The sequence below is a fragment of the Ctenopharyngodon idella genome, chromosome 18 (genome assembly GCF_019924925.1).
Source record: "Ctenopharyngodon idella isolate HZGC_01 chromosome 18, HZGC01, whole genome shotgun sequence".
Classification (NCBI taxonomy): Eukaryota; Metazoa; Chordata; class Actinopteri; order Cypriniformes; family Xenocyprididae; genus Ctenopharyngodon; species Ctenopharyngodon idella.
Genome location: NC_067237.1, coordinates 14,681,633 through 14,706,001, shown reverse-complemented (window position 1 = coordinate 14,706,001; position 24,369 = coordinate 14,681,633). Strand labels below are relative to the sequence as shown.

The 24,369-nt window shown below is 40.4% G+C and overlaps 1 protein-coding gene across 1 annotated transcript; it reads left to right on the top strand.

Moving 5' to 3' along the window:
* Positions 1-3,700: 3,700 nt before the first annotated feature.
* Positions 3,701-20,029, top strand: secisbp2l (SECIS binding protein 2-like). Its single transcript, XM_051870167.1, is given in 19 exon segments — positions 3,701-3,869; positions 8,074-8,240; positions 9,583-9,898; positions 9,994-10,126; positions 10,207-10,430; positions 10,502-10,526; positions 11,043-11,152; positions 11,225-11,326; positions 11,427-11,516; positions 11,977-12,144; positions 12,237-12,378; positions 13,564-13,709; positions 13,711-13,731; positions 13,823-13,943; positions 15,103-15,265; positions 16,703-16,923; positions 17,051-17,205; positions 17,303-17,522; positions 18,004-20,029. Coding segments are annotated over 19 exon segments (3,090 nt in total). The 5' UTR covers positions 3,701-3,848; the 3' UTR covers positions 18,549-20,029.
* Positions 20,030-24,369: the final 4,340 nt, after the last annotated feature.

Sequence of the window (24,369 nt, the reverse complement as noted above, 5' to 3'; positions counted from 1 at the left end):
TGTTGCTGCTGTTGGTTATTGCTGTTGTTGCTGTTATTGCTGCTGCTATTATTGCTGCTTCTGCTGGTTATTGTTGCTGCTGTTGGTTATAGCTGCTGCTGCTGTTATTGCTGCTGCTGCTGCTGCTGTTGGTTATTGCTGGTTGGTTAATGCTGCTGCTGTTATTGCTGCTGCTGCTGCTGTTATTGCTGCTGCTGATGTTGGTTAATGCTGCTGCTGTTATTGCTGCTGCTGCTGCTGTTATTGCTGCTGCTGTTTGTTATTGCTGCTTCTGCTGCTGTTATTGCTGCTGCTGTTTGTTATCACTGCTGCTGCTGATATTGCTGCTGCTGTTATTGCTGCTGCAGAACAAGTACAGGACTTCCTACTGCCAATACATACACGACACACTGCTGTGAGCAAGTAAGACATGCTGCTGCTGTACAATATAGCATACATGAATTACCCGTAGCAGATCTATACAGGTGGAGCTGGGGAAGGTGGAGGGTTTTTGAAAGCGTGCTGCAAATGCTATAGTAAATGCTGACCAAGTATTTGAAGGTTCAGCAGCAAGCTCATTGGCCACTGATACAGCAGGAACCAATCAGATTTGCCCTATAGAGAATGATGTGATTGCAAGCATATTGAGTTAAGGACCTGTCAGCCTGCGCCATCTAGAGTTTCATGACAGAACTTTGTATATAGCTTGAATAATGCAGATTGAGATTTCAATCACCAGTAAATAAGCCATGAGCCAGAGAAAGAGGGCAGTTCTTTACTATTCACGCAAGAGTTAATATAGGATTAGTTGGGTCAGTTTATGATATTCTAGTGTATATGCAATCACTATATGATTTCTATTTATTCAATGCATCTGTAACACTGCAGTGAGCTTGCATATGAACATTACACCAAAGTTAACATGAACTAAATCTGAACAATGTTTATGTTGCCTACATGTAAATATATAATATTCTACATATTAATTCATTTTAATATTAAAATACAATGTTGTATTACATGTTGTATTACATATTGTATTCTTAATTAGGTGACATGTATTAATAAATTTGTACATCCATGCATTGAATTCATGCATTGGTTCATCTTGTTTAATTGACAGACATGTGCAAATGGTAATGTAGGCTATACAATCTTGTTGTACAGTGCACAGCATAAATGAGCACACCCCCTCTGAAACTTCTGAAAGTCAGCAATTACTCATTACTTAGAAGACATATTAGGGTTCTTTAGAGATATAATGTTCCAGCAAGTCTGCTTAATCAATTACCAAAGAAGCATGTCAAAATTATTCAGGAAAATAAGATTTTCTTATCAAGGTGATAAAATATTGTGTAGCAAAAATGAGTACACCCTCCTAAAAGTTACTAAATAAAACGAAATAAAAATTTTCTGGTGTAGGTTTAAGGCAGTGTTTGATCAACAGGTAAGTATGTTGAACCAAAACATTTAAATGAAGTAATTTCTTTACAATTAAAAGTGTTATATAGCCCACTGAATCATTCTCAGACTTAATGCTGACAACAATGGAACCACTTGGGAGAGAACTGTCAGGAGACTTATTTCTTAGCACAAAAGAGGACAGTGGTACAAGAGGATTACTAAATCATTGTTTTAAGTGTGAAAATATAGCAAAAGTAACACAGAAATTGAAAAAACAATGGACTTGTGACAAGGCCCCTGAAATAATCAGGCCTTCATTTTAAGCTTTCATTTAGTGATGAGGGATTTTTTTGATTAGACAAAGAGCAGGAGAAATACCAAGCGAGTGTCTCAGAGCCAGCAAAAGCTATGAAAAGAGTGACTGTTTATCTCACAGAGTAAGATGCAACCTGCAGAAATGACATGCATGGTTGTTGTTCTCCCTGGAACTACCTACTGTAGCTAAAGCCAAGGCTCATATTTACAAAATATAGACTTCTGGGAATCAATACTCTGGTTTCATGAGACCACATCTATCATTTTGGATCGAACAGCATCCAGAATGTTCTGGTGTTGCTAGAGGAGGAGTACAGTGAGAAGTGCCTGGTTCCCACAGTAAAGTTCAGTGGTAGTAAAGCTCTTATATAGGGATGTATGAGTGCTGAAGGTGTGAGAGAGTTGTGCTTCATCAATGCTGTCATGAATTCCCACACCACTGAGTAATTTAATACACAAACTTGAAACAGAAGATGTTACCCTTTCCTCATTCCCTGCATTGTTGGGCATTTTTTCGACATGACAATGAAGATATGCATTCTCCCAAGGTGAATAACCTTCTATGGACATGTATTGCACAATCCTAACTCTCTTGAGCACCTGTGGGGGATTCTGTAGAGACGAGTTGAGCAACACTCCCCATTAAAGATCAGGGCATTTAAGGAGCTCATCATCCAGGAGTAAAACAGGACAGATGTGACAATTTGTCATGAACTTGTACACAAGAAGGGTCAGAGCAATGTATTCAAAATTATGGAGGGCATACTAAGTGCTAGAATATTATACATTTGTTGAATTAAATCTAGGGTGTATTCATTTCTGCATTCCTTAATTTAAACAAAATTGTCTAATTTACTTATTTTATAGCTATTAATGACATATATTTCTCAGTTTTTATTATGTATATGTTTAATACATTTTAGTTTTGCCATCTTTCCATGAATTGTATTAGTGATCATAAAGAAAATACATCTTTTGTATTTGTTCAGAGGGGGTTTCTCATTTATGCTGTGCAATGTATACTGTGTAAGTCACACCCTATAAAGGCATGAAGTGTGTAAGTGCACGCTTGTGTGGGTTGCACTAGTGTCCCCCAGCTGCAGGTCCGGCCCATCAGATAATATCAGAATTCCTATAGTTTGTGTCTGTGAAATCTCTGAACTCAATGGCTGGTTTATGTTTTCTGTGCCAGTAATTCTAGGGTTGTTTTGAAGAATAGTGAGAACAGTATTGTTTTGTGGGATGTATGGGTTGGGTTAAAAATAGAGCTTTCTTTTCACGAATTCACAGAACACAATGACATCATTAATTTTGGGAAAATATACAAAACAAATCTGAGCTTTACAATACTGGGTGTCACATCAGTGTGTATGTGTCATGTTGAAGGTTAAGTGTTGCTTGGTGTTGGTGATAATAAAGGAATCACATGCTTGATTACTGTCTAAATCACATTGCAACAGCAACTCGGGTCAATTTGAAATTGTCAAGACTGACAAATGACAAAACTGACTTTATTTCCTTTCTTAATAAATGTTCTTCGTTGTAAACAATTCAGAAAAAATAAATAAATGTTTGTTTCTGAGACACCATTTCTTTCAGTTGGCGTAAAGCTGCAAACGTTAATATTAGCCAATAATACTGTAGTCTAATTATGTTTTCGCGATCCAATAATGGACAAAATTATGTCATATCCTATATAAATTCTCAGTGAATACTGGTCTCTCTTTGAAATATATCAGATTATTTCAGCTCTAAACTGCAACTTTGCTCATTTTATCATCAGATTAATTTATTATATAAAGCTGAATCTATATCAAATGTTTCTGAAGAAAACAAACAACCGAAAAATACATATTTCTCTATTTAAATGGTTCTTTATGTTTACAAACTAGCTAAACCGTCACAGTGATTGTACTGTTAGGTCTGCGCACGCGCGTGAATGCTCTGCTCTCACGCGCCCCCTAACGGCAGCACGGCACAATTACAGAAACGCATGTTCGTAATGACCCTCCGCGGCTCCCGTCCCAGATGAGTGTCAGTCAGTCAATCAGTCAGTGACGGACATCAGAACTGGAGCAGCACCGGATCATGCGCGCGCTCACGGTCTCCTGACAGCTGCACGCGGCTCGGTTCCGGTGTCAGCGTGCGAGATGGACGCTGGCGAGAGGAAGGTAACTCGATTTCACGATACACGGACGCGACTAACACCCGCTGGCCTCACATTAGCTTTAGCATTAGCAGCGCTCGCGGGATTAAAGTCCAAAACGGCATAATGACGGGTTATTATTGTGATCAAACACTCACATGTGTGTGATACAAGCGTTTTATGTGTGTTCGTGTGTGTGTTAGTTGTGTATGTTGTATATGGCGCGATGCTGCGAGCAAAGCGACGCGTCAAAACAATGACGCCCCTGTTATAATCAATGAAACAAAACTGGATCCATTGCAGCGATTAATCAAATATTAACGAACAAGTCGATTGTTACAAAAGCGCAATATTCGTCTGTGTGAGTATAATCCCCTTATTAAAATACCATGGTAATACTCTAATGATGTTATTCGGAGAACCGAGTAAATATTATGGCTCATGAATACGGAATCATTTATTACCATGGTATATGTCAAAGTACCATGGTACTACCAGCACAGTGCTGTAGTTTTCCATCAGGAACCGTGATTATTGACAACACACAGCTGCTTATGAAGATTATTGATCTGTGAATGATTGACACTCATAGAAACAATAATATTCTGTGTTTGGATCAAGTAAACATTCATAAGAACAGATTTGATGTGATTAATAGAGTTTGTTTTCTGTTTATAATAACTGAGGTGATTGATGTTTGTGAGTGATATTACAGTGACTGTGATAGTACTGTGACTGGGATATTGTGCGTAGTATTACATGATTTTGATAGTACAATTCCTGTGATATTACTGTAAATTATAGTACAGCGACTCTGTTAGTATAGTGACTAATATTACATGACTGTGATCGTACAGTAACTTTGATAGTATAACTATAATATTACATGACCGTACAGTGACTGATAATACTGTGATATTACATGACTGTGATCGTACAGTAACTTTGATAGTACAGCGACTGTGATATTAAATGACTTATCGTACAGTAACTTTGATAGTACAGCGACTGTGATTACATGACTGTGATCGTACAGTAACTTTGATAGTATAGTGATTCTGATATAACATGCCTGTGATCATAAAGTAACTGATAATATAGTGACTGATATTACATGACTGATTGTACAGTAACTGATAGTATAGTGACTAATATTACATGACTGTGATCGTACAGTAGCTTTGACAGTGTAGTGACTGTGATATTACATGACTGTGATCGTACAGTAGCTTTGACAGTGTAGTGACTGTGATATTACATGACTGTGATCGTACAGTAGCTTTGACAGTGTAGTGACTGTGATATTACATGACTGTGATCGTACAGTAACTTGATAGTATAGTGACTGATATTACGTTAATGTGATCGTACAGTAACTTTAATAGTATAGTGACTGTGATATTACATGACCGTACAGTGACTGATAGTACTGTGATATTACGTGACTGTGATCGTACAGTAACTTGATAGTATAGTGACTGATATTACATGAATATGATCGTACAGTAACCTTGATATTACATGACTGTGATATAACATGACTGATCGTACAGTAATTGTGATAGTGTAGTGACTGTGATATTACATGAATGTGAACGTGCAGTAACTTTAATAGTATAGTGACTGTGATATTACATGACCGTACAGTGACTGATAGTACTGTGATATTACATGACCGTACAGTGACTGATAGTACTGTGATATTACATGACCGTACAGTGACTGATAGTACTGTGATATTACATGACTGTGATCGTACAGTAACTTGATAGTATAGTGACTGATTTTACATGAATGTGATCGTACAGTAATTGTGATAGTGTAGTAACTGTGATATTACAGTGAGTTTGGGTTCTTACTGGTCATTTGGTCTGGATTGAAGTCTCATGTCTTGTGTATCATGTGTTTGGTGTGTGTGTGTGTGTGTGTTGCTGGTTTCTGCAGGCACCGATCACATCTGATCCATCAGGTTTTTCTGCATTGATCACATTCCTCACGTGTCTCTGATGTTTTTGTCTGTCTTCAGATCAGTTTCTGTGCATTTCTCCTTGTGTTCCTGTTCAATTGTGTCCTATCGGAGCTTCTCATGTCGGTGAACTGTATCCGTGTGTTTGTGTTCTCAGAACAATGCTGTTGTGTCCTGTTTGGGATTGACCAACACTTTCTCAAAAGCGTCAGTCCAGGTCCAAAAGTACAAAAGTTTTTAATTTTCCTTTGCTGTAATGTATTTGTATTGCAAAACCTCTTGTTTTTTATTGTTATTTTTATTGGGTTATATGGGTGTAATTTGGGTTATATATAACTTATGTGCATTGTAATGATAAAGATCCACTTTTTGGATCAGTTTATTATGGAAGTCAAGTTCAAGTCTCAGTCCTAAAAACATCTTTACAACCAAAATACATACAGATCAGAAAGTCAAGTCATCTTTATTTGGCGCTTTATACAGTACTGATTGTTTCAAGGCAGCGTTAGAGTAATAAATTACAGAATCAGTGATTCAAACTTTATGTAAAAGGACAATAGTATCATTATAGAAAGCATTAGAAGATTAAAAATGGTCAAGCAACTTGAGATGGAGTGACCCAAAATGATTCTTTCTGAACGATTCCATCTGCAGTCCCTCGGCCTGCCCGTCTGTCTCTCTTTTGTCTTTCTTCAGCACAAAAACCCTCTGTTTTCTACACACAGTCTTGAAACAGAAATGCTGAAAAGACAAAAGCGTCCTCCTCGCCCTCATTAGTTCAGCCCACATTGAGCAGACCACCGGCTCACGTTCATCCATACTGGATCTGTGAATCTGCTGCAGATCTCCTGCCGTTCAAGAGTTCTGCGTGTTTTCTGCCCCGTGTGTTTCTTTATTGAAGTTTTAGGTTAATTTGAAGTGTTCATACACACCATACTCAGTTAAATTTAACACATTTTTTCATGTTTAAAGGGATAGTCCACTTAAAACTGATCATTCTGTCATGTCGTTCCAAACCTGTGTGATTTTCTTCTACAAAAGAAGTTTTTTTGTCCATAAAATGAAAGTAAATGGGGTTTGACAGAACGGCAGTAAATGATGCCAGAATGATCATTTGTCTCTGTAGGATCAGTGTGACTCTCACTTTAGAGTGTGTATTGTTAGTGTACTCTAATCTGTCCATACCTACTTCTTGTGTAATTAGCTTAACGACAGCCGCCGTCCTCACTTTAATCCCTGAAGTGACACCTATTATGTCACTAGTCTTGATCACGTACATTTTATAATTTCAGGAAACATCTTTTCAAAGAAGCTTTACAGAAAATCATGATGTTAATATTTTGTAGTCACGTTTAGCAGTTTAGAGCGATAGGATAGTTTACATTTGGAGATATGATTAGCAGCATGAACTGATGTTATTGTCAGTGATCTGATTGGACGAGAGAGCAGATGATGTAGATCTGCTCAGCTGTGTGTGATGTCATAATCGGAAGAGTGTACAAAGCTCCGCCCACCACCTACAGACGAACAATTGCTGCTATATACTATAACACACACTCCATTCACTCACACACACACACACACACATAGCATCAGATGTGTCTTTGTTTCTGATCAAAATGACTGTTTAAGCAGGGAGTCAGGATGTTGTCATTATTATTATTATTATATTTGTATATCTTTTCCATTACATTAATATTATTATTCGGTTTGTAATATTCTATTGCATCTCGAATCAGGGCGGTTCTGTGCTTTATTTTCCCGTGATTTTGTGTTGTTTGATAATGTTGTGATGAGGAACATTCTGCTGTTTAATCACTGACTCTTCCTGCTTCGTTACATGATTATGGGAATGATTTCGCTGCAGGAAGTTCACCTGAGATGTTAAGGAATGTGTGGAATGTGATGATGCCATGGTCACCTGACTGTTCTCGCTCTAGATTCCTTTGGTTATTTTGTTGTTGTTGTCGTGGAAATGCATGCTGAAACAGAGCTGCCGTAAGGGAATCATTCAGAGTCCGATCTGTCGTTTACTCACCTGGACGATGTTTTTGATCATGGTGCTTCAGACACGTTAAACCGTAAGACATGTGACCGCTGTGTTGGTATGTGTGTATGCTGACATCTGGCTCAGAATGGTGTACTAGCACACCGTGTTTGCTATTTCTGGAGTATAAAGATATAACATTAGTAAAAAAATTTAAGTAAAAAATGCTAGTCAATGTTATGTGTTTAAATACGTGTGTGTGTGTGTGTGTTTCAGGATGTGAAGCTCTCTGCTGAAGTGGAACCGTTTATCCCTCAGAAGAAAGGTGTTGATGCTTCATTATTACCCATGAGTCTGTGCGGTGAGGGTGGAGCTGAGCCCACACAAATCCCCTCCTATCTGATCACCTGCTACCCCTTCGTACAGGAGAATCAAAGCAACAGGTACACACACACGCACACTCAAAAGCGCACACTCACTAACACATTCACACACGCATTCACTCACACACACACACTCTCACACTTTCACTCACGCGTTTGTTTTTGTGAACTGTGGGGACTCTCCATAGGCGTAATGGTTTTTATACTGTACAAACCGTATTTTCTCTCCCCCTACACTACTCCTAAATCTACCCATCACAGGAAACTGTGCACATTTTTACTTTCTCACAAAAACTCATTCTGTATGATTTATAAGCCTTTTGAAAAATGGGGACATGGAGAGTAATGTCCTCATAAGTCACCCTCTCCTTGTAATACCTATGTCATTATACAAACTTGTGTCCTGATATGTCACAAACACACACACACACACACTCTCTCTCCCACACGCGCGCACACTCTCTCTCCCACACGCGCGCACACTCTCTCTCTCTCTCTCTCACACACACTCACTCGTTCACACACACTCTCTCTCTCTCTCTCTTACACACACAAACACTCACACACACACATTCTCTCACACACACACACTTACAAACACACACTAACACACTCTTTCACAAACTCACACACATTCACACACACGCGCACACACATTCACGCACACACACTCTCTCTCTCTCTCACACACGTTTGTTTGACTATATCAGTGAGCTCATCTCATAGACGTCCACTGTTTTTCTGACCCCTAAACTCTCACATAAACCTGTGTAAAACATTAGATGTAAAAAGAAACATGATTTGGTCGATTCATAAATGTATTTATAGATTGTGTATGTGCGTGTGTGTGTGTGTGTGTGTGTGTGTGTGTGTGTGTGCATGTGTGTGATATCGCCTCCATTCCCAATGGACCCTACTTGTTTTCCTTCCTGTTCACTTTGAATTGGAGGAAGTGCACGCTTTGTGCCACTGTGTGTGTGTGTGTGTGTGTCACAGCTGAAGTGTCTTTTCTGTGTCACCAGATGCAAAAATCACAGGTTATAAAACAATATTAAGCAGCACAACTGTTTCCAACATTCATAATAAATCATCATATTAGAATGATTTCTGAAGGATCATGTGACACTGAAGACTGGAGTAATGATGCTGAAAAAATTCAGCTTTGAATCGCAGAAATAAATTACACTTTAAAGTATGTTAAAATAGAAAACCATTATTTTAAATTGTAATAATATTTCACAATATTACTGTTCTTTCTGTATTTTTGATCAAATAAATGCAGCCTTGGTGAGCAGAAATGTTGAAACCCAGACATCTTTGTTTTGTAGTTAAGCAGCACATTGGTCAGTTAACTGTCGTTTTAATTGTACTTTATAAATAAATCACCTTGCCCTATCTTCAGTCGGCAGCTGCCCATGTACAGCGGAGATCAGCGCTGGCAGCAGCTCAACCCGAGCCCCGGCGGGCCGTACCTGGCGTACCCCATCCTGTCGTCCCCTCAGCCGCCCGTCACCAGCGATTATGCCGCGTACTATCACGCCATCATGCCCACGCCCTGCCCTCCTGTCATGGGCTTCTACCAGCCCTTCCCGGGGCCGTACGCGGGGCCCCTGCAGGCCGGCGTGTTGAACCCCGTATCCGACTGCAGCGAGAGGCCGCCACCGCAGGGCCAGACGCAGAGAGGAAGAGGCGTCTCACGAACCCCCGTACTGCACAAGGTACGAGACAAGATGTGGATTGTTCAACCACTGTATGTGACCGTGCATTTCAGTAGTTTAAACTAACGCTGATGTGTCGTTTACATCACTCACAGCAGCCGATGGCTCAGCCAATGAGAGCCAAGCGTCCTGTGATGCGGAGCGTGGCGGTACAGAAGGAGGTGTGTGCGGCCGGGCCTGATGGGAGGTCCAAGACAGTGCTGCTGGTGGATGCAGCACAGCAGACAGGTACTGAGCTGACCTTCGAACTTTAATCCTGAGCTAGTCATCCTTGAACCCTGAACATCATGTGCTGTGTGTGTTTTCAGATTTCCCCGGCGAGGCGTCCGGAGGGGTGGTCAGATGCGCGTCGGATCAGGCGAGTCCTCAGCTGTGGAAGAATAAAGCTCGACGCAGGCGCACGTCGCAGCAGGAGTCGTCCAGTGAGCAGGGAGCCAGCGAGGCCGACATCGACAGCGACAGCGGCTACTGCAGCCCCAAACACAACCAGGGAGCCGCCAACACCTCCACCAATCAACACACGGCCGCGGCGGTACGTTCAGATTGTTCAGATTGAGGGTTATTATGGTTGCTGTTTTCTCATCTGTGTGTGTTTGTTTGCAGGCTGTGGACGCTGGCGTCATGACAGGTAAGATCTCTCACTCTTTCACCTGAACACTCATGAGCGAACGTAACATGATCAAGGTCCTTGTGTTTGGTCAGTTCATGCCAAGAACGATAACTGTGACCATAAAGATTATAATTGCAATAATTGCTCAAACTTTAAGAGAAAAGTCCACAACTATAACTATAGCAGAGAAATGATATCATTGGAATCACTTTCAGAGCGATTTTTTTTTTTTTTTTTTTTTTTCCCAGCTGATGAACGATAAAAACATTGACAGCCAATCAGAATCCATCTAGGATTTTATTGTTATCATCATAATTGTCATTATAGTTATCAGAGTTGTTATCATTATAGTTATAGTTATCGTTATAATTATCATTATCATAATAGTTATTTTATTTGACATAATAGCTGATGTTATAGTTTTCATTATAGTTATTGTTATAGTTTTTGTTCTTGGGGTGAATAGGCCTTTAAACGTGTGTGTGTGTGTGTGTGTGTGTGTGTGTGTGTGTGTGTGTGTGTGTGTGTTTACAGCGGTCAGCTGGGGGAATGTTTCCTCACAGGCCGTCCAGAAGCCGTGGACAGACAGGAACACACCGTACCACAGAGGCAGCAGAACACCCGAGCAGAGAAGCTACACACAGGTACATCTCGACCGGTCACATGACAGTGTTGCTCTGATACCTGTGAGTTACTCTACATCATCTGACCCGCAGGACTTCCAGATGAATTTTGGAGGTCGTACAGGAGGACAGAGGAGATCGACCCCTCCAGAGACCCCCAACACACACCTCACACCCGAGCCACTGTACTTTCAGGTACACACACATACACACACACACACACACACACACACACTCACACACAGTATTATCTGTATTTGTTGTGTTGATTGTCTCTGTTTTTCCTGCTTTTCAGGATGAGGATGAGTTTCCTGATCTTGCCACAGGTGGCGCTGCTCAGCGGAATAAACCGGATCCAGTTCAACCCAAACTGCCCAAGAACCTGGTGAGTGTTTCACAGAATCAGAGAGCACAAATTCCCACTCTTTTGTTATTCGCTGAGGGGTAAAAAGAGGTTTGGAATACCTTTGCAGCAATATACTGTTAACAAACATCCCGACAAACACATGAGTCAGTGTCGATTTCCGTTTGGAAGTTCATCGTCAGTTTCTATTATAAAGCGGCTCTCAGTTTTAACTCACATCTGATCTTGACGAACTAAACAGAACAAACGAACTGGAGGAGATTTACATCTCAAAGAAGGCAGAGTCTAAGAGACACACCCACTCATTACATCTTCATTACATGGATCAATGGTAGCTTGAAGACGTATGCCAGACGGATCAAACTTTTCTGGAAAATTCACTTTGACAAGCGGTTTCGAACTCCAGACACAAACTTCGGTTTGACCTAATTTTGTTTGAAATGACTCCACACCTTAAACCTCTCTGTGTGTGTGTGTGCAGCTGGATAACCTCCCAGAGAATTCCCCCATAAGCATCGTGCAGACGCCCATCCCTATCACCAGCTCCGTGCCCAAGAGAGCCAAGAGTCAGAGGAAGAAAGCGCTGGCCGCCGCTCTGGCCACAGCGCAGGAGTACTCCGAGATCAGCATGGAGCAGAAGAAACTACAGGTACAAACACTCTCAGTCTGTAGAGGAGTGTCCTGAACATCACATCTGCCAGGGCTGAAGAACTCAATGTGTGTGTGTGTGTGTGTGTTTAGGAGGCTCTGACTAAAGCAGCAGGTAAGAAGAGCAGGACGCCGGTGCAGTTGGATCTGGGCGACATGCTGGCGGCGCTGGAGAAACAGCAACAGGCCATGAGAGCACGACAACTCAACAACACCAAACCACTGTCATACACAGGTGCAAAACTATAACACTCGATGTATACACATTATTTTTCAAAACAAAAGTCAGCTATTTCTTGTAAATGTGCCATTAGCTGTTATTGGTAATTTATGAATCCCTACATTTATTCAAAATGAATCGCTACTTTTAAAAATGAATCGCTACATTTATTCAAAACATGTCGATACATTATTCAAAAGCAATCTACATGTATTCAAAAGGAATCACTACATTTTTTTTTAAAGAATCACTACATTCAAAACGCATCAATGCATTTATTCAAAAAGAATCGATATATCCATTCGAAATGAATCGCCACATTTATTCATAAGTAATCGCTACATTTAAAACACATCGATACATTTATTCAAAAACAGATAAAAAAAAAATCACTATATTTTTTGAAAAGAATCGCTACATTTATTCAAAAGAAATTGCTACATTTAAAACGCATCGATACATTTATTTAAAAAGAATCGATACATACATCCGAAATGAATCGCTACATTTATTCAAAACGCATCAATACATTTATTCAAAATCAAATCGATACATCCATCTGAAATGAATTGCTACATTTTTCAAGAATTTTTTCAAGAGATTCATTCAAAAACGCTGATTCATCCAATAACGAAAGTATTTATGAGTGAGTCATTGAATCATTCATTCAAACCATTTTTTTTTTTTTAAATAATTTCGATTAATTATACATTTTAATTGGACTGCAGCAATTAACATTTTATCAGAACCTCTAATAAATTACGCTTTTTTGTTTAGTTTGTTCAGAATCATGGGAGAATCATGATCTCTGTTTGAAACAAAACAATCATGATTCTCAGTTTATCCAGAATCGTGCAGATCTAAACAGAATTGTCGCTGCTGTTTTAGGACAAAAACTCTGATTAACATGAAAAGATCATCATGTCGCAGTGTCATGTTGCGTCTGGTTCGGACACAGTGTCACATGTTTTGTTCATCATAATAATCTTCACAAATGAATGAATGCATCTTTCATGAATTTTAAGCTTAAATAAAATCAGCAGAAATAAAAAGTTAAATGTAGGATTTAAACAAACTACACTACGGTCACATGACTTCTGGCTTCATGCAACAACTCTTCAGTCTTTATTTAAAAACATTTTCCCTGAAAGTTTGAGTTGGAATAGAATAAACTAACACTGGTGCGTGTGTTGTTGTCAGTCGGGACAGTGGGCGCTCTGCACGGTAAAGATGGCGGCAGTCGAGTGACGGGACTCAAAAACACGTACACCCCCCCACACAACATCCTGGACTCCAGCGCGCCGCGCATCAAGAGAGGCAAAGAGAGAGAGATTCCCAAAGTCAAGAAGACCACCTGCCATGAAGAAGGTGCTTCAGATCACACACGTGCACATGCCACTGAGCGTGACAGGATATGACATCACAGCACATTAACCCCTCCCTCTCTCTCTGTGTATAGATTATTCTGCAGGAGCGCGAGGTGAAGAAGGGCAAGAGTTCTGCTGATCTCGGCGTGTCTGAAACCGACGAGCAGAGAGACGCTCTGAGCTTCACCGACCCGCTCACACAGGAGCAGGACGGTACGAACACACACAAACACATCATGTGATCCTCATCAAATCCGTGTGACACTGCTGTGAAATATGCGACTGCGCATTTACAGCGTTTCTCCAGATTTGTTCAGAGAAAGCGAGTCTGTTCTCACCTAAACTTCATGAAGTTTTTCTACAAATTAAAAGCTTGATGGTTTAATATTTGAAAATAAAGAAATTAAGATGTAAATATTAGTATTGCAATTTTACTATTGTTCTGTGAATAAAAACTTTAATATTAATTATATAGTAATATTTTTATATTTTACTATAATTATATAAAATATTTATTATATAGTTTATATTTATTAACATAATATATTTAGAATTATTATTAAATATTTTTTTTTTTACTTTATATTAAATCGAGTGCATACTTTTTATATTTAAATTACAGTACAATTGTAATATATTTCTGTCTTTTTAAAAATATAAACAAACGATATTTTTAAAATATTAAAAATTAAAAAAATAGTTTTTACTATATATATTTTACTTTATAACTTTATAAATAAACTATATTAATAAATATATATAGGCATGTATATATTAACATCTCAAAATAATATATGTATATATAATTTATAAATAAATGATTATTATTGTGAGATGTTAAATGTAATATAATATCACAGTTCAAAATTATTTTTATTGCAGATGCAGTTTTGAAAATGAACTTAAGATGTAAAATTAGTACTGCAAATTTACTATTGTTCTGTAAATAAAATGTTTAATAATTTATATAATACATATTACAATAATTCTATAAATATATATATATATATATATATATATATATTAGAATTATTATTATTAAATATAATTTTTTGCTTCATATTAAATCAAATGCTTACTTTTTATTATAATTACAGTACAATGGTAATATATTGCCGTCTTTTTAAAAATATTTATAAATAAACAATATTTTTAAAATATTAAAAATACAAATTACAAGTTATTTACAATTTTTTTTTTTTTTTTTTTTTTTTTTTTTTTTTTACAAATTATTGTGATATATTAACTATATATAAAATCACAGAAAAAGTAAATATGGCAATGTCAGTTTTTTCCCGTATCGTGCATCACAAACTCAATGATGTGTAAGGTGGGCGGCAGTCTTCATCTGTCTTCTATGTGTGTGTTGTAGAAAACGGTCTGAGCATGCCCAGTGATGCGTCCCTGTCTCCAGCGAGTCAGAACTCTCCATACAGCATCACGCCCGTGTCACAGGGTTCACCCGCCAGCTCGGGCATCGGGAGCCCCATGGCGACGTCTGCCATCACCAAGATCCACAGCCGCAGGTTCAGAGAGTGAGTACACACACGGTCTTAAGATCCGTCATGTGATCCGGTCACCAGTGTTGAGTGCTAAATACAGGTGTGTTTTATGATTCAATCCAATGTGGTCACAATCTGTAAACGGGTGCTGAGGTTTGTGAGGGTCACAGGTCAGTGAGTTCACAGCAGTGAAGATACAGCGGCCCACAGTCTCTTCCTGTCAGATCTCAGGCGGGCCTTTGTGCTGCTCGTTCTACAGGCTTTGAGTGGGTTTGGAACAGAGTGAGACTCTGTGCTCCTCAATACACACTGTGTGTGTGTGTGTGTGTGTGTGTGTGTGTGTGTGAAGGCCTCAACAATAAGGATTATTTTCTGTTGGCCACTCACACTAAGATGACACTTATTTTTGAGCTCACACACAATCTGGCTTTTGATTCAAAACATCTGATTGATTTATCATTTTAAACTTTGTCTTTTTTTCCCCTTCACATATTTTAGTAATCATCATAAATTAAGTATTATTTGAAAGCTTAAACACCCAAAATCCATCCTGTTTAAAGCCTTTAACTCCTCCCCTAGTGGGTGGAGTCATGTTTCAAATGTTACAAAATTTACTGCACTGTTGATTTTTCATGGCCGATTGCGACTGCTGATTTTTACAAGTAAATTGGCTGATTCTGATGCCGATTTTTTTTTTTTTCTTTGTTTCAGCAAATTTATTTGTTGTTTATTTGCTCTATAACAGGCAAAACTGACCTTAAAGGGTTAGATCACCCAAAAAAGAAATTTCTGTCATTAATTCCTCACCCTCATGTCGTTCCACACCCATAAGACCTTCGTTCATCTTCAGAACACAAATTAAGATATTTTTGATGAAATCCGAGAGGTTTATGACTCGTCCATAGACAGTAATTTAATCAACACTTTCAAGGTCCAGAAAGGTACTAAAGACATCGTTAAAACAGTCATGTGACTGCAGTGGTTCAACCTTAATGTTATGAAGAGACGAGAATACTTTTTGTGCGCAAAAACAAAACAAAAATAACAACTTTATTCAACAATCTCTTCTCTTCTGGTCATTCTCATACGTTGTTTTCGTCCAGCACTTCCAGGTTCTACGTCAGAACGCCGACTCATTATTGGCCGGCTCCTGCATCAGCATCACACGCATGTGTCGTGCTGATCACGTGATCAGCTTCTGCCAATACTGAGCCGGCATTCGGACGTAAACACTGAAGCCTTCACTGTGTGTCACCTGCGTAAGATAATGACAGGGAAGAGAAGAGATTGTTGAATAAAGTTGTTATTTTTGTTTTGTTTTTGCGCACAAAAAGTATTCTCGTCTCTTCATAACATTAAGGTTGAACCACTGCAGTCACATGACTGTTTTAACCATGTCTTTAGAAACAGCTGTAGATTATCAGTCTGTTTGATGTATCGTGTGTGTGTGTGTGTGTGTGTGTGTGTCAGGTACTGTAATCAGGTGTTGAGTAAGGACATCGACGAGAGCGTGACGCTGCTCCTGCAGGAGTTGGTTCGCTTTCAGGAGCGCATTTATCAGAAAGAGCCCAGCAAAGCCAAAGCCAAGCGGCGGCTGGTCATGGGACTGCGAGAGGTCACCAAACACATGAAACTGCACAAGATCAAATGTGTCATCATCTCACCCAACTGTGAGAAGATCCAGGCCAAAGGTGAGAAACGCCCCTGTTGAGCTGCATTGAGAAACCATCTGTAATTACTTCATGAGTCCCACAGTCTGAATCAAAAGTGTTTAATGTGTTTTTGTGTGTGTGTGTGTGTGTGTGTGTGTGTGTGCAGGTGGTCTGGATGAAGCCCTTTATAACGTCATCGCTATGGCGAGGGAGCAGGAGATCCCGTTCGTGTTCGCTCTGGGCCGTAAGGCTCTGGGCCGCTGCGTGAATAAACTCGTGCCTGTGAGCGTCGTGGGAATATTTAATTACTCTGGAGCAGAGGTACACACACACAACACACACACACACACACACACACAATAGATGAAAGTATCTGCCAAATGCATGCATGTAAGTGAGTGTGTGTGTGTGTGTTCAGGGTCTGTTCAATAAGCTGGTGTCTCTGACGGAGGAGGCGCGGAGGGCGTATAAGGATATGGTCAGCGCTCTGGAGCAGGAGCAGGCCGAGGAGGCGCTGAAGAACGTCAAGAAGGTCACGCACCACATGGGCCACTCCAGAAACCCGTCTGCCGCCAGCGCCATCTCCTTCTGCAGCGTCATCTCTGAGCCCATCTCAGAGGTCAACGAGAAGGAATACGGTACGACCAGGGCCGTGTGATATCACAATGTTGGATCGCAAATGATTAAAATGTCTCCATTTACAGAGATCTTTTGTTCCAGTTCTTCTCTATATCAGTGTCAGTGTTTCTGAAACGCCTCCATCTTGAGTTTTCTTCACAATATTCCTCATTTAAATAATTCATATGCAGAATAAAGGGGCGGGGCCTGGTTGAGTTAGTTAGTAGTGTGTTGAAACTGGCGGTTATGGTAAGGGGCGGGACATTTCCCAAACACCAATCACAACACACTGCTCCAGCCGACCAATCAGAGCACACTGTGCTTTTCAGAAGGAGGGGCTTCATAGAGACAGGAACTAAACAGAGCGTTACTGACAGACTGGGAAGAGAGGAGCTGAACAATGGAGAATATGAGGAAAATAATCAACATTCAATCTAGTAGAGCCCAAAAACCACTTCACGACTTTGTAAAATATAACATCTGTAAATGTTCTGTGTGCAGAAACCAACTGGAGGACGATGGTGGAGAACGCAGACGCCCCGGAGCCGCTGGAGTCTGAGCCCATCAGCAGAGGGAACAACAAAGAGCAGTGTGAGGTCGCGTCACCGCCTCCACAGCCAGTGCCCAGCCCGAGCCCCGCAGCCGCCCGAGCACCGGATGAGTCCCGCACGGATGACCGGCTGGAGTGGGCGTCACAGCAGAGCACCGAGACGGGCTCCCTGGACGGCAGCTGCCGCGACCGACTCAACTCCTCCATCACCAGCACCACCAGCACACTGGTGCCCGGCATGCTGGAGGAGGAGGACGAGGAGGAGGAAGAGGAGGAGGACTACGCACCCGAGCCCATCGTGCCGCTCAGCAGCCGCATTGAGTCCTGGGTCTCCAAGACGCTGGAGAACCTGCAGCTGCGGCGACAGAGCAGCACGGAGGACGAGGAAGACGAGGAGGTGCGGATAAGTGACGAGGAAGAGCTCGACTCCTCTGACCTCGCCGAACCGGCGGCCGACGATAAAGACGTGCCGGAGCCAGTCGTGCGCACGGGCTGACGGCCATTTCACACTCACAAACACTGACTCAGGAAACTATAACGGACAGATCACCCGCTCACACACTCTCTGTGAACGATTCACCGACTGTTTAAACGCCGTCATCATCGGCTCACCCTCAAACCCGCGCGACTTTTCATCTTCAGATGATGCTCTTCATCATTATGAACAATGACTGATGCCGTTGAGCTCCAAAAATAAAGCATCATAACAGTCGTCCATGTGTCACATATCACCTTTGTTCATCTCAAAACACACCATTGGTTGTGCTGTGACTTGACGTCTTAAAGGAATAGTTCGTTCTGTCATCATTTATTCATTCTTGTGTTGTTTGTTTCTTCCGCGAAGCACAAAAGCCGATATGTCTGAACATTTCAGATGTCATTTGAGTAATTTCTTAAAAGATCTTCTATGTTCCACTGAAGCAAGAAAGAACCATATGAAAGCATGTAAATGATGACAGAATGACCATTTTTGGCTGAACGATTCTATTAAACGTAGAGCTGAATCACTGAATCACTCGATTCATATGAACCACTGTCATGATGCTTCCACTGAAGAAATAGTCATGCTTGTTTAAAGCGACATGAGGGCGAGTAAATGATCGAAGGTTTGGGTGAACTCTTTCTTAAAATTAATGAAGGAAACGAACGTTTGTTCATTCCAACACACATACACGTCTGATTTTCTGATCTAAGCGTGCGTTTAGTCTAACCAAAGCATTAACGAACGCTGCAGAAGAGAAACTCAATGCATAACTAATGACGTGGACAAATTAACGAATCCTGGTGTAAATAACATGTTTAAATGTTTCTAATATTCTGTCGTCTTCAGTTCTATTTATCGCGCTTGAATTGAAACAGATCGGGGGTGTTTTATTTCATGTGTTGAATGGTTTCTCCTAGTACTGATGGGATCGTTTCCTGCGGTCGTGTCGGTAAATTGCTGTACCTTATTCTGGTGCTTCAGATGGGCAGAAGCTCCTCTCCGTGTGTGTTTGTCTTTCTAACCATGTTTACTTCGGTCTTTCTCCTCCATCTTTAGTCTTGGATGCGGCTCAGCCACGTTCAACTCCACATGAAGGATTTCTGACGTTATAATGATGTACATTAACGATCTCTTGGTAAATGTCTCAGCGGGTGTATTCGTGACTAACGTGAGGGCGAATGGAGAGTCCGATCCGTCGTGATGTAACCGTGTAAATGTTCTGGATCATCACGATTGATCTCAGTGCAATAAGCTTCCTGTAGCAGCGTTCGGATCCGTGTCTCTCTCTCTCTCTTTCTCCTTCTCTCTCTGTGTTTGGAGTGATTCTCATCGGCGTGTCTTTTGCACTATGTACATAAACGTGAACATGCTTTGGTAACTAATGTGAAACTATCACGCATCTCTGCCGTTCTGATGGTGAAGTCACAGCGTCTGTACATGCAGTAACTGTTCTGACTGATCGTTAATACAATTAAACTGTTTTCAGTAAACTATCTACTGTACCATGTGTTTGTTTTCTCTGAACGAGTGACACCATTTTACTTGTGTTCAATGAGAAACTAATGATTTTATTCATCAGGAATTGATGCGATCGGTATAAAGTGGTGTTTTATATCAAAATCGAATCCTAAAGCAAGACCAGCGGACGTGGAGGCTTAAGGTCCAGAGAATCTTCTCATTTCCCAGCAGTAGCACATCATTAATCATTTCACAGACGCTTTTATCCAAAGCGACTTACAAATGAGAACAATAGAAGCAATCAAACCAGTCTCAGTCTAGCGCAGTACACATAGCAAGGTGTGTGTTTTGTTTTTTAAATCAAGATATATATATAAATAGAATAGTAATTGTTAGTATAAATAGGTCAAGTGTTGACGAAAAAGATGCATCTTCAGCCGTTTCTTGAAAGTGGCTAAAGTTCTAGCAATGTGGTCTGTGAAGTTAAACTGATCATTAATCATAGCTCCAAGGTTCCTGGCTGTCCTGGATGGAGTTATGGTTGACGAATCTAGCTGAATGGAGAAGTTGTGATGAAGTGTTGGTTTGGCTGAGACCACAAGCAGTTCTGTCTTCGCATGGTTGAGTTGAAGGTGGTGGTCCTTCATCCATCAAGAAATCTCTGTCAGGCTGAGATGTGAGCAGCAACCGTCAGATCATCTGGCTGGATTGAGAGGTAGAGTTGTGCATCATCAGCATTGCAGTGAAAGGAAAAAACATGTTTCTGAATGACAGATCCTAGTAATGACATGTAGATGGAGAAGAAAAGCGGTCCGAGCACCGAGCCCTGAGGCACCTCAGTAGCTAGATATTGACTTGGACACGTAACCCTTCCACGACACCCTGAAGGACCTGCCTGAGAGGACGTTCATGAGATGCCCTTTGTCATGAGGGTTGACAGGAGGATCTGGTGGTTGACTGTGTCAAAAGAAGCAGACAGATCCAGCAAGATGAGTACGGATGATTTGGAAGCTGCTCTTGCCAGTCTCAGAGCTTCAATAACCGAGAGTGTCAGTCTCAGTTGAGTGGATGCTTTTGAAGCCAGACTGGTTGTTGTCCAGGAGGTTGTTCTGAGTAAGAAAGGTAGAGACTTGGTTGAACACGACTTGTTCAAGTGTCTTAGCAATGAATGGAAGAAGCGGACAGGTAATAGGCTGATTGGAAAGGATGAGTTTGGAGATGCCAGCCTCTGAGAGTGGAGAGGAGAGGAGATGTGTGTTAGTTTGTGGTGTGGAAAACTGGCCTCTGATGGTTATTGTTTTATTTATGAAGAATGTGGCAAAGTCGTCAGCTGTTAGGGCTGATGAAGGACGGGGAGGAGGAGGACTAAAGAGAGGAAAAGGTTTTGAAAAGCATGCGAGAATCAGAAGAGTTGTTAATTTTGTTGTGGTAGTATGTCATTTTCGCAGTAGAGACATTTGCAGAGAAAGAAGAGAGGAGTGATTGATACAAATCAAGGTTAGTGGGATCTTTTGATCTGTGCTGCTTCCTCTCTGCAGTTTGTTGTTTTGTTGTAACTTTTCTTATGTTAATCATTTTTACTGTGCATCACTTACAACAATGGAGAACCAAACCTGTAAAAATTAAAAAATAAATAAATAGATAGATAAATGAATATGTAATAATGGGAAAATAAATTATAGGAATAAATGACTTGATAACACAAATATATAATTCATTTTAATTAAATTTAATCTTTATTTGTGTATTCCTTCATTATTTTCTGTATTTGTTTTTACATTTATTTTATTATTCAAACTTTTATATATTTAATTTGTTTTTCCATGTTTATTTATTTATTTATGCATTTTTTAAATTATATTTTACATATTTGACAGTGGCCTAAAATGATGACTGAATACATATTTGACTATTAGTTGGATAAATAGTTCTCAACCAAGGGTTTATGATGACTTAAAATGGCTTAAAATATGACAAAACAAAATGTAAATGAGCTAAAACAGCTTAAAATCAAGATATACATAAGCTGAGCTATATGAAGTTGAGCATTTAGATGAAAAGGTTATGATGACAAACATTGCTTTAGATAGAATAATGTCACTGATGAGATCAGGAGCTTGTATTCAGAAAGTAAATGGTTGTAAATTGCTGTCATAAGGTGGCGCTCTTGTCTAAGTGCAGATTGAAGTTTGAGGAGAACAAAGCTGGCACAGATCTGAAGTCAGAAAAAAACGTGAAACGTGCTGAGACGCTTCAGATTTCATCAGTTTAAAACTGTTGTAAAATCTGGCACGAAACCTTCTGGAGTCAGACAGAAGAACTGCATCCAAATCAGAATCGCAGTCGAAACTTTGATTCCTGTTGAGTGTAAGCTGATGTGAGTTTGGGTGGAGAAGCGCTGGGTGACGTCAGACAGCTGCTCGCATTCATCTCACAGCTCACGTGAACCTCTCTCTCAGACAGAGGGGCTTTCCAGAATTCCTCAGTTGGAGTCGGACAGATTCTGTGTGCTGGACAGAAGAACAGAGACGGGGCGACTGTCAAATATCACTGTTGTGGCTGGTTGCTGGGGAATTGCTATACGGTTGCTAGGGTGTTCTGAGTGTTTTCGCAGTCAGATGACCTAGTAAAGTAAGAGCACAGTTTAACCCACCCTGACCGTGAAGCAGCAGTAACACAGAAACCCACAAACAGCTGGAACAAATAAATGCAGAGGAGTGATGAACAGGTTTCAGTATGAGTATTTCACATCAAAAGAGAAACACACTGCAAAAAAAAAGAGATTTGCAAATATCTAAACATTCTTAAATCAAGGTACATTTACTGGAGAAGCAAAATGACTCAAGATATTAAGTCTTGTTTAGTGAAAAATGCATCAGAATGAAGTGATTTTTTTGCTTAAAACAAGAACAATTTGGTAATCAAAATAATCTTGTTTTCCCTTTGAATTAAGTTTATTTTTCTGACCCCACTGGCAAATATTTGTTCTTGTTTTAAGCATAAACTCGCTTAATTTTGATCATTTTCTCATAAAACAACAGACTTAATATCTTCAGTCATTTTGCTTCTTCAGTAAATCCATCTTGATTTATAAATGTTTATATATTTTTGCTAGAAAACAAGACAAGGAAGAAAGTCATTTTGAGCGCCGGACGTTCAGTCGTTGAAAGCGTTCCAGGTCGTTTAGTACAAACACACTGGAATGATTCCCGATTCCTGACGAGACGCTCGACTTCATGTTTTTCTTAAGCATGTTGATTTCTGTGGGTAATGCCAAAGTCATCGGATTCCAGTGTATTAAAGATGCCGAGAAGTGGCGTTATTTCCCATCATGCATTGCCTGAGGCCAGTAACGCTTTTGGAATTCATGTTTTTGATTATGAGAGCGAAAGTGCCGCCTGTGAGCGACCGGCCTCTTCATAAAACATCCAAAACCTGCTCAGAAACAGTCTAATGACAGACGTTTACAAGAACGAAACCAAAGCTGCAGACTCGAGCTGTGACACCGTGTGTGTCCATGAATTCACTAAAGACACGACTGAACATGCTGGTCTGTAGATGAGAACATGCTGCTTTGTTTGTAAACACACATTAGGCTCCTTCTTGGCTGCTTTCAAGTCGCCATGAGATCAAAATTGATATTATTTTTTTTTTTTTATGGAATATTGCAATGTTTATTCCAAATGATTTATCGGTGCACATCATTATTGTTTTAAATTCATGTTCCTCATAATCTTGAATCAGAATATCTTCTCCTCCCTCTTGCAGCATCTCTTCTCTTCTCTGATGACGAAGGCGGGGCAACCTGTCACTCACATGAGATCTACCAATGGCAAACCACAACCATCCAATCAATTCCCCACGGACAAAATCAAGCCCCGCCCTACATTTGTTCTTGTTCCAGAAGTCGTTTTACTTGGATATACGGCACAATAGGGGAGAAAAGGCTAGCGCAACTTCCGTTTCATGTCGACTTTAAGTTCTTATGTTTTTACAATCATCAGGTGTCGGTGCTGTTGGGTTTCTTACTGTCAGTCCAACAGCATGTGACGCGTCTCCAAATGCGTCTGGAGCCAACAGTGACACACGCTTAGAAAAATGCTGCCCGCGGCTGCTGTGTGTGTGTGTGTTTACTGTGGCATTAATCTTTACCACTGAGGGGCTTTTGTCAGACGACAGGAAAACAAGATTCTGCAGCTGTGAACATCCGCCGTCTGTCGCCCTCTGCATCTGTCTGCCTGTCGTTGTGCTGTTGATGGATCTAACACACAGGTCTGATTGGATGACATCATCTGAGGGTCGTTATTTGTCTTGGGTAATGTGTGATGGGCGAGTCGGTGTGAGTCAGCGAGTGAATGACCTCAAACATTAGAGA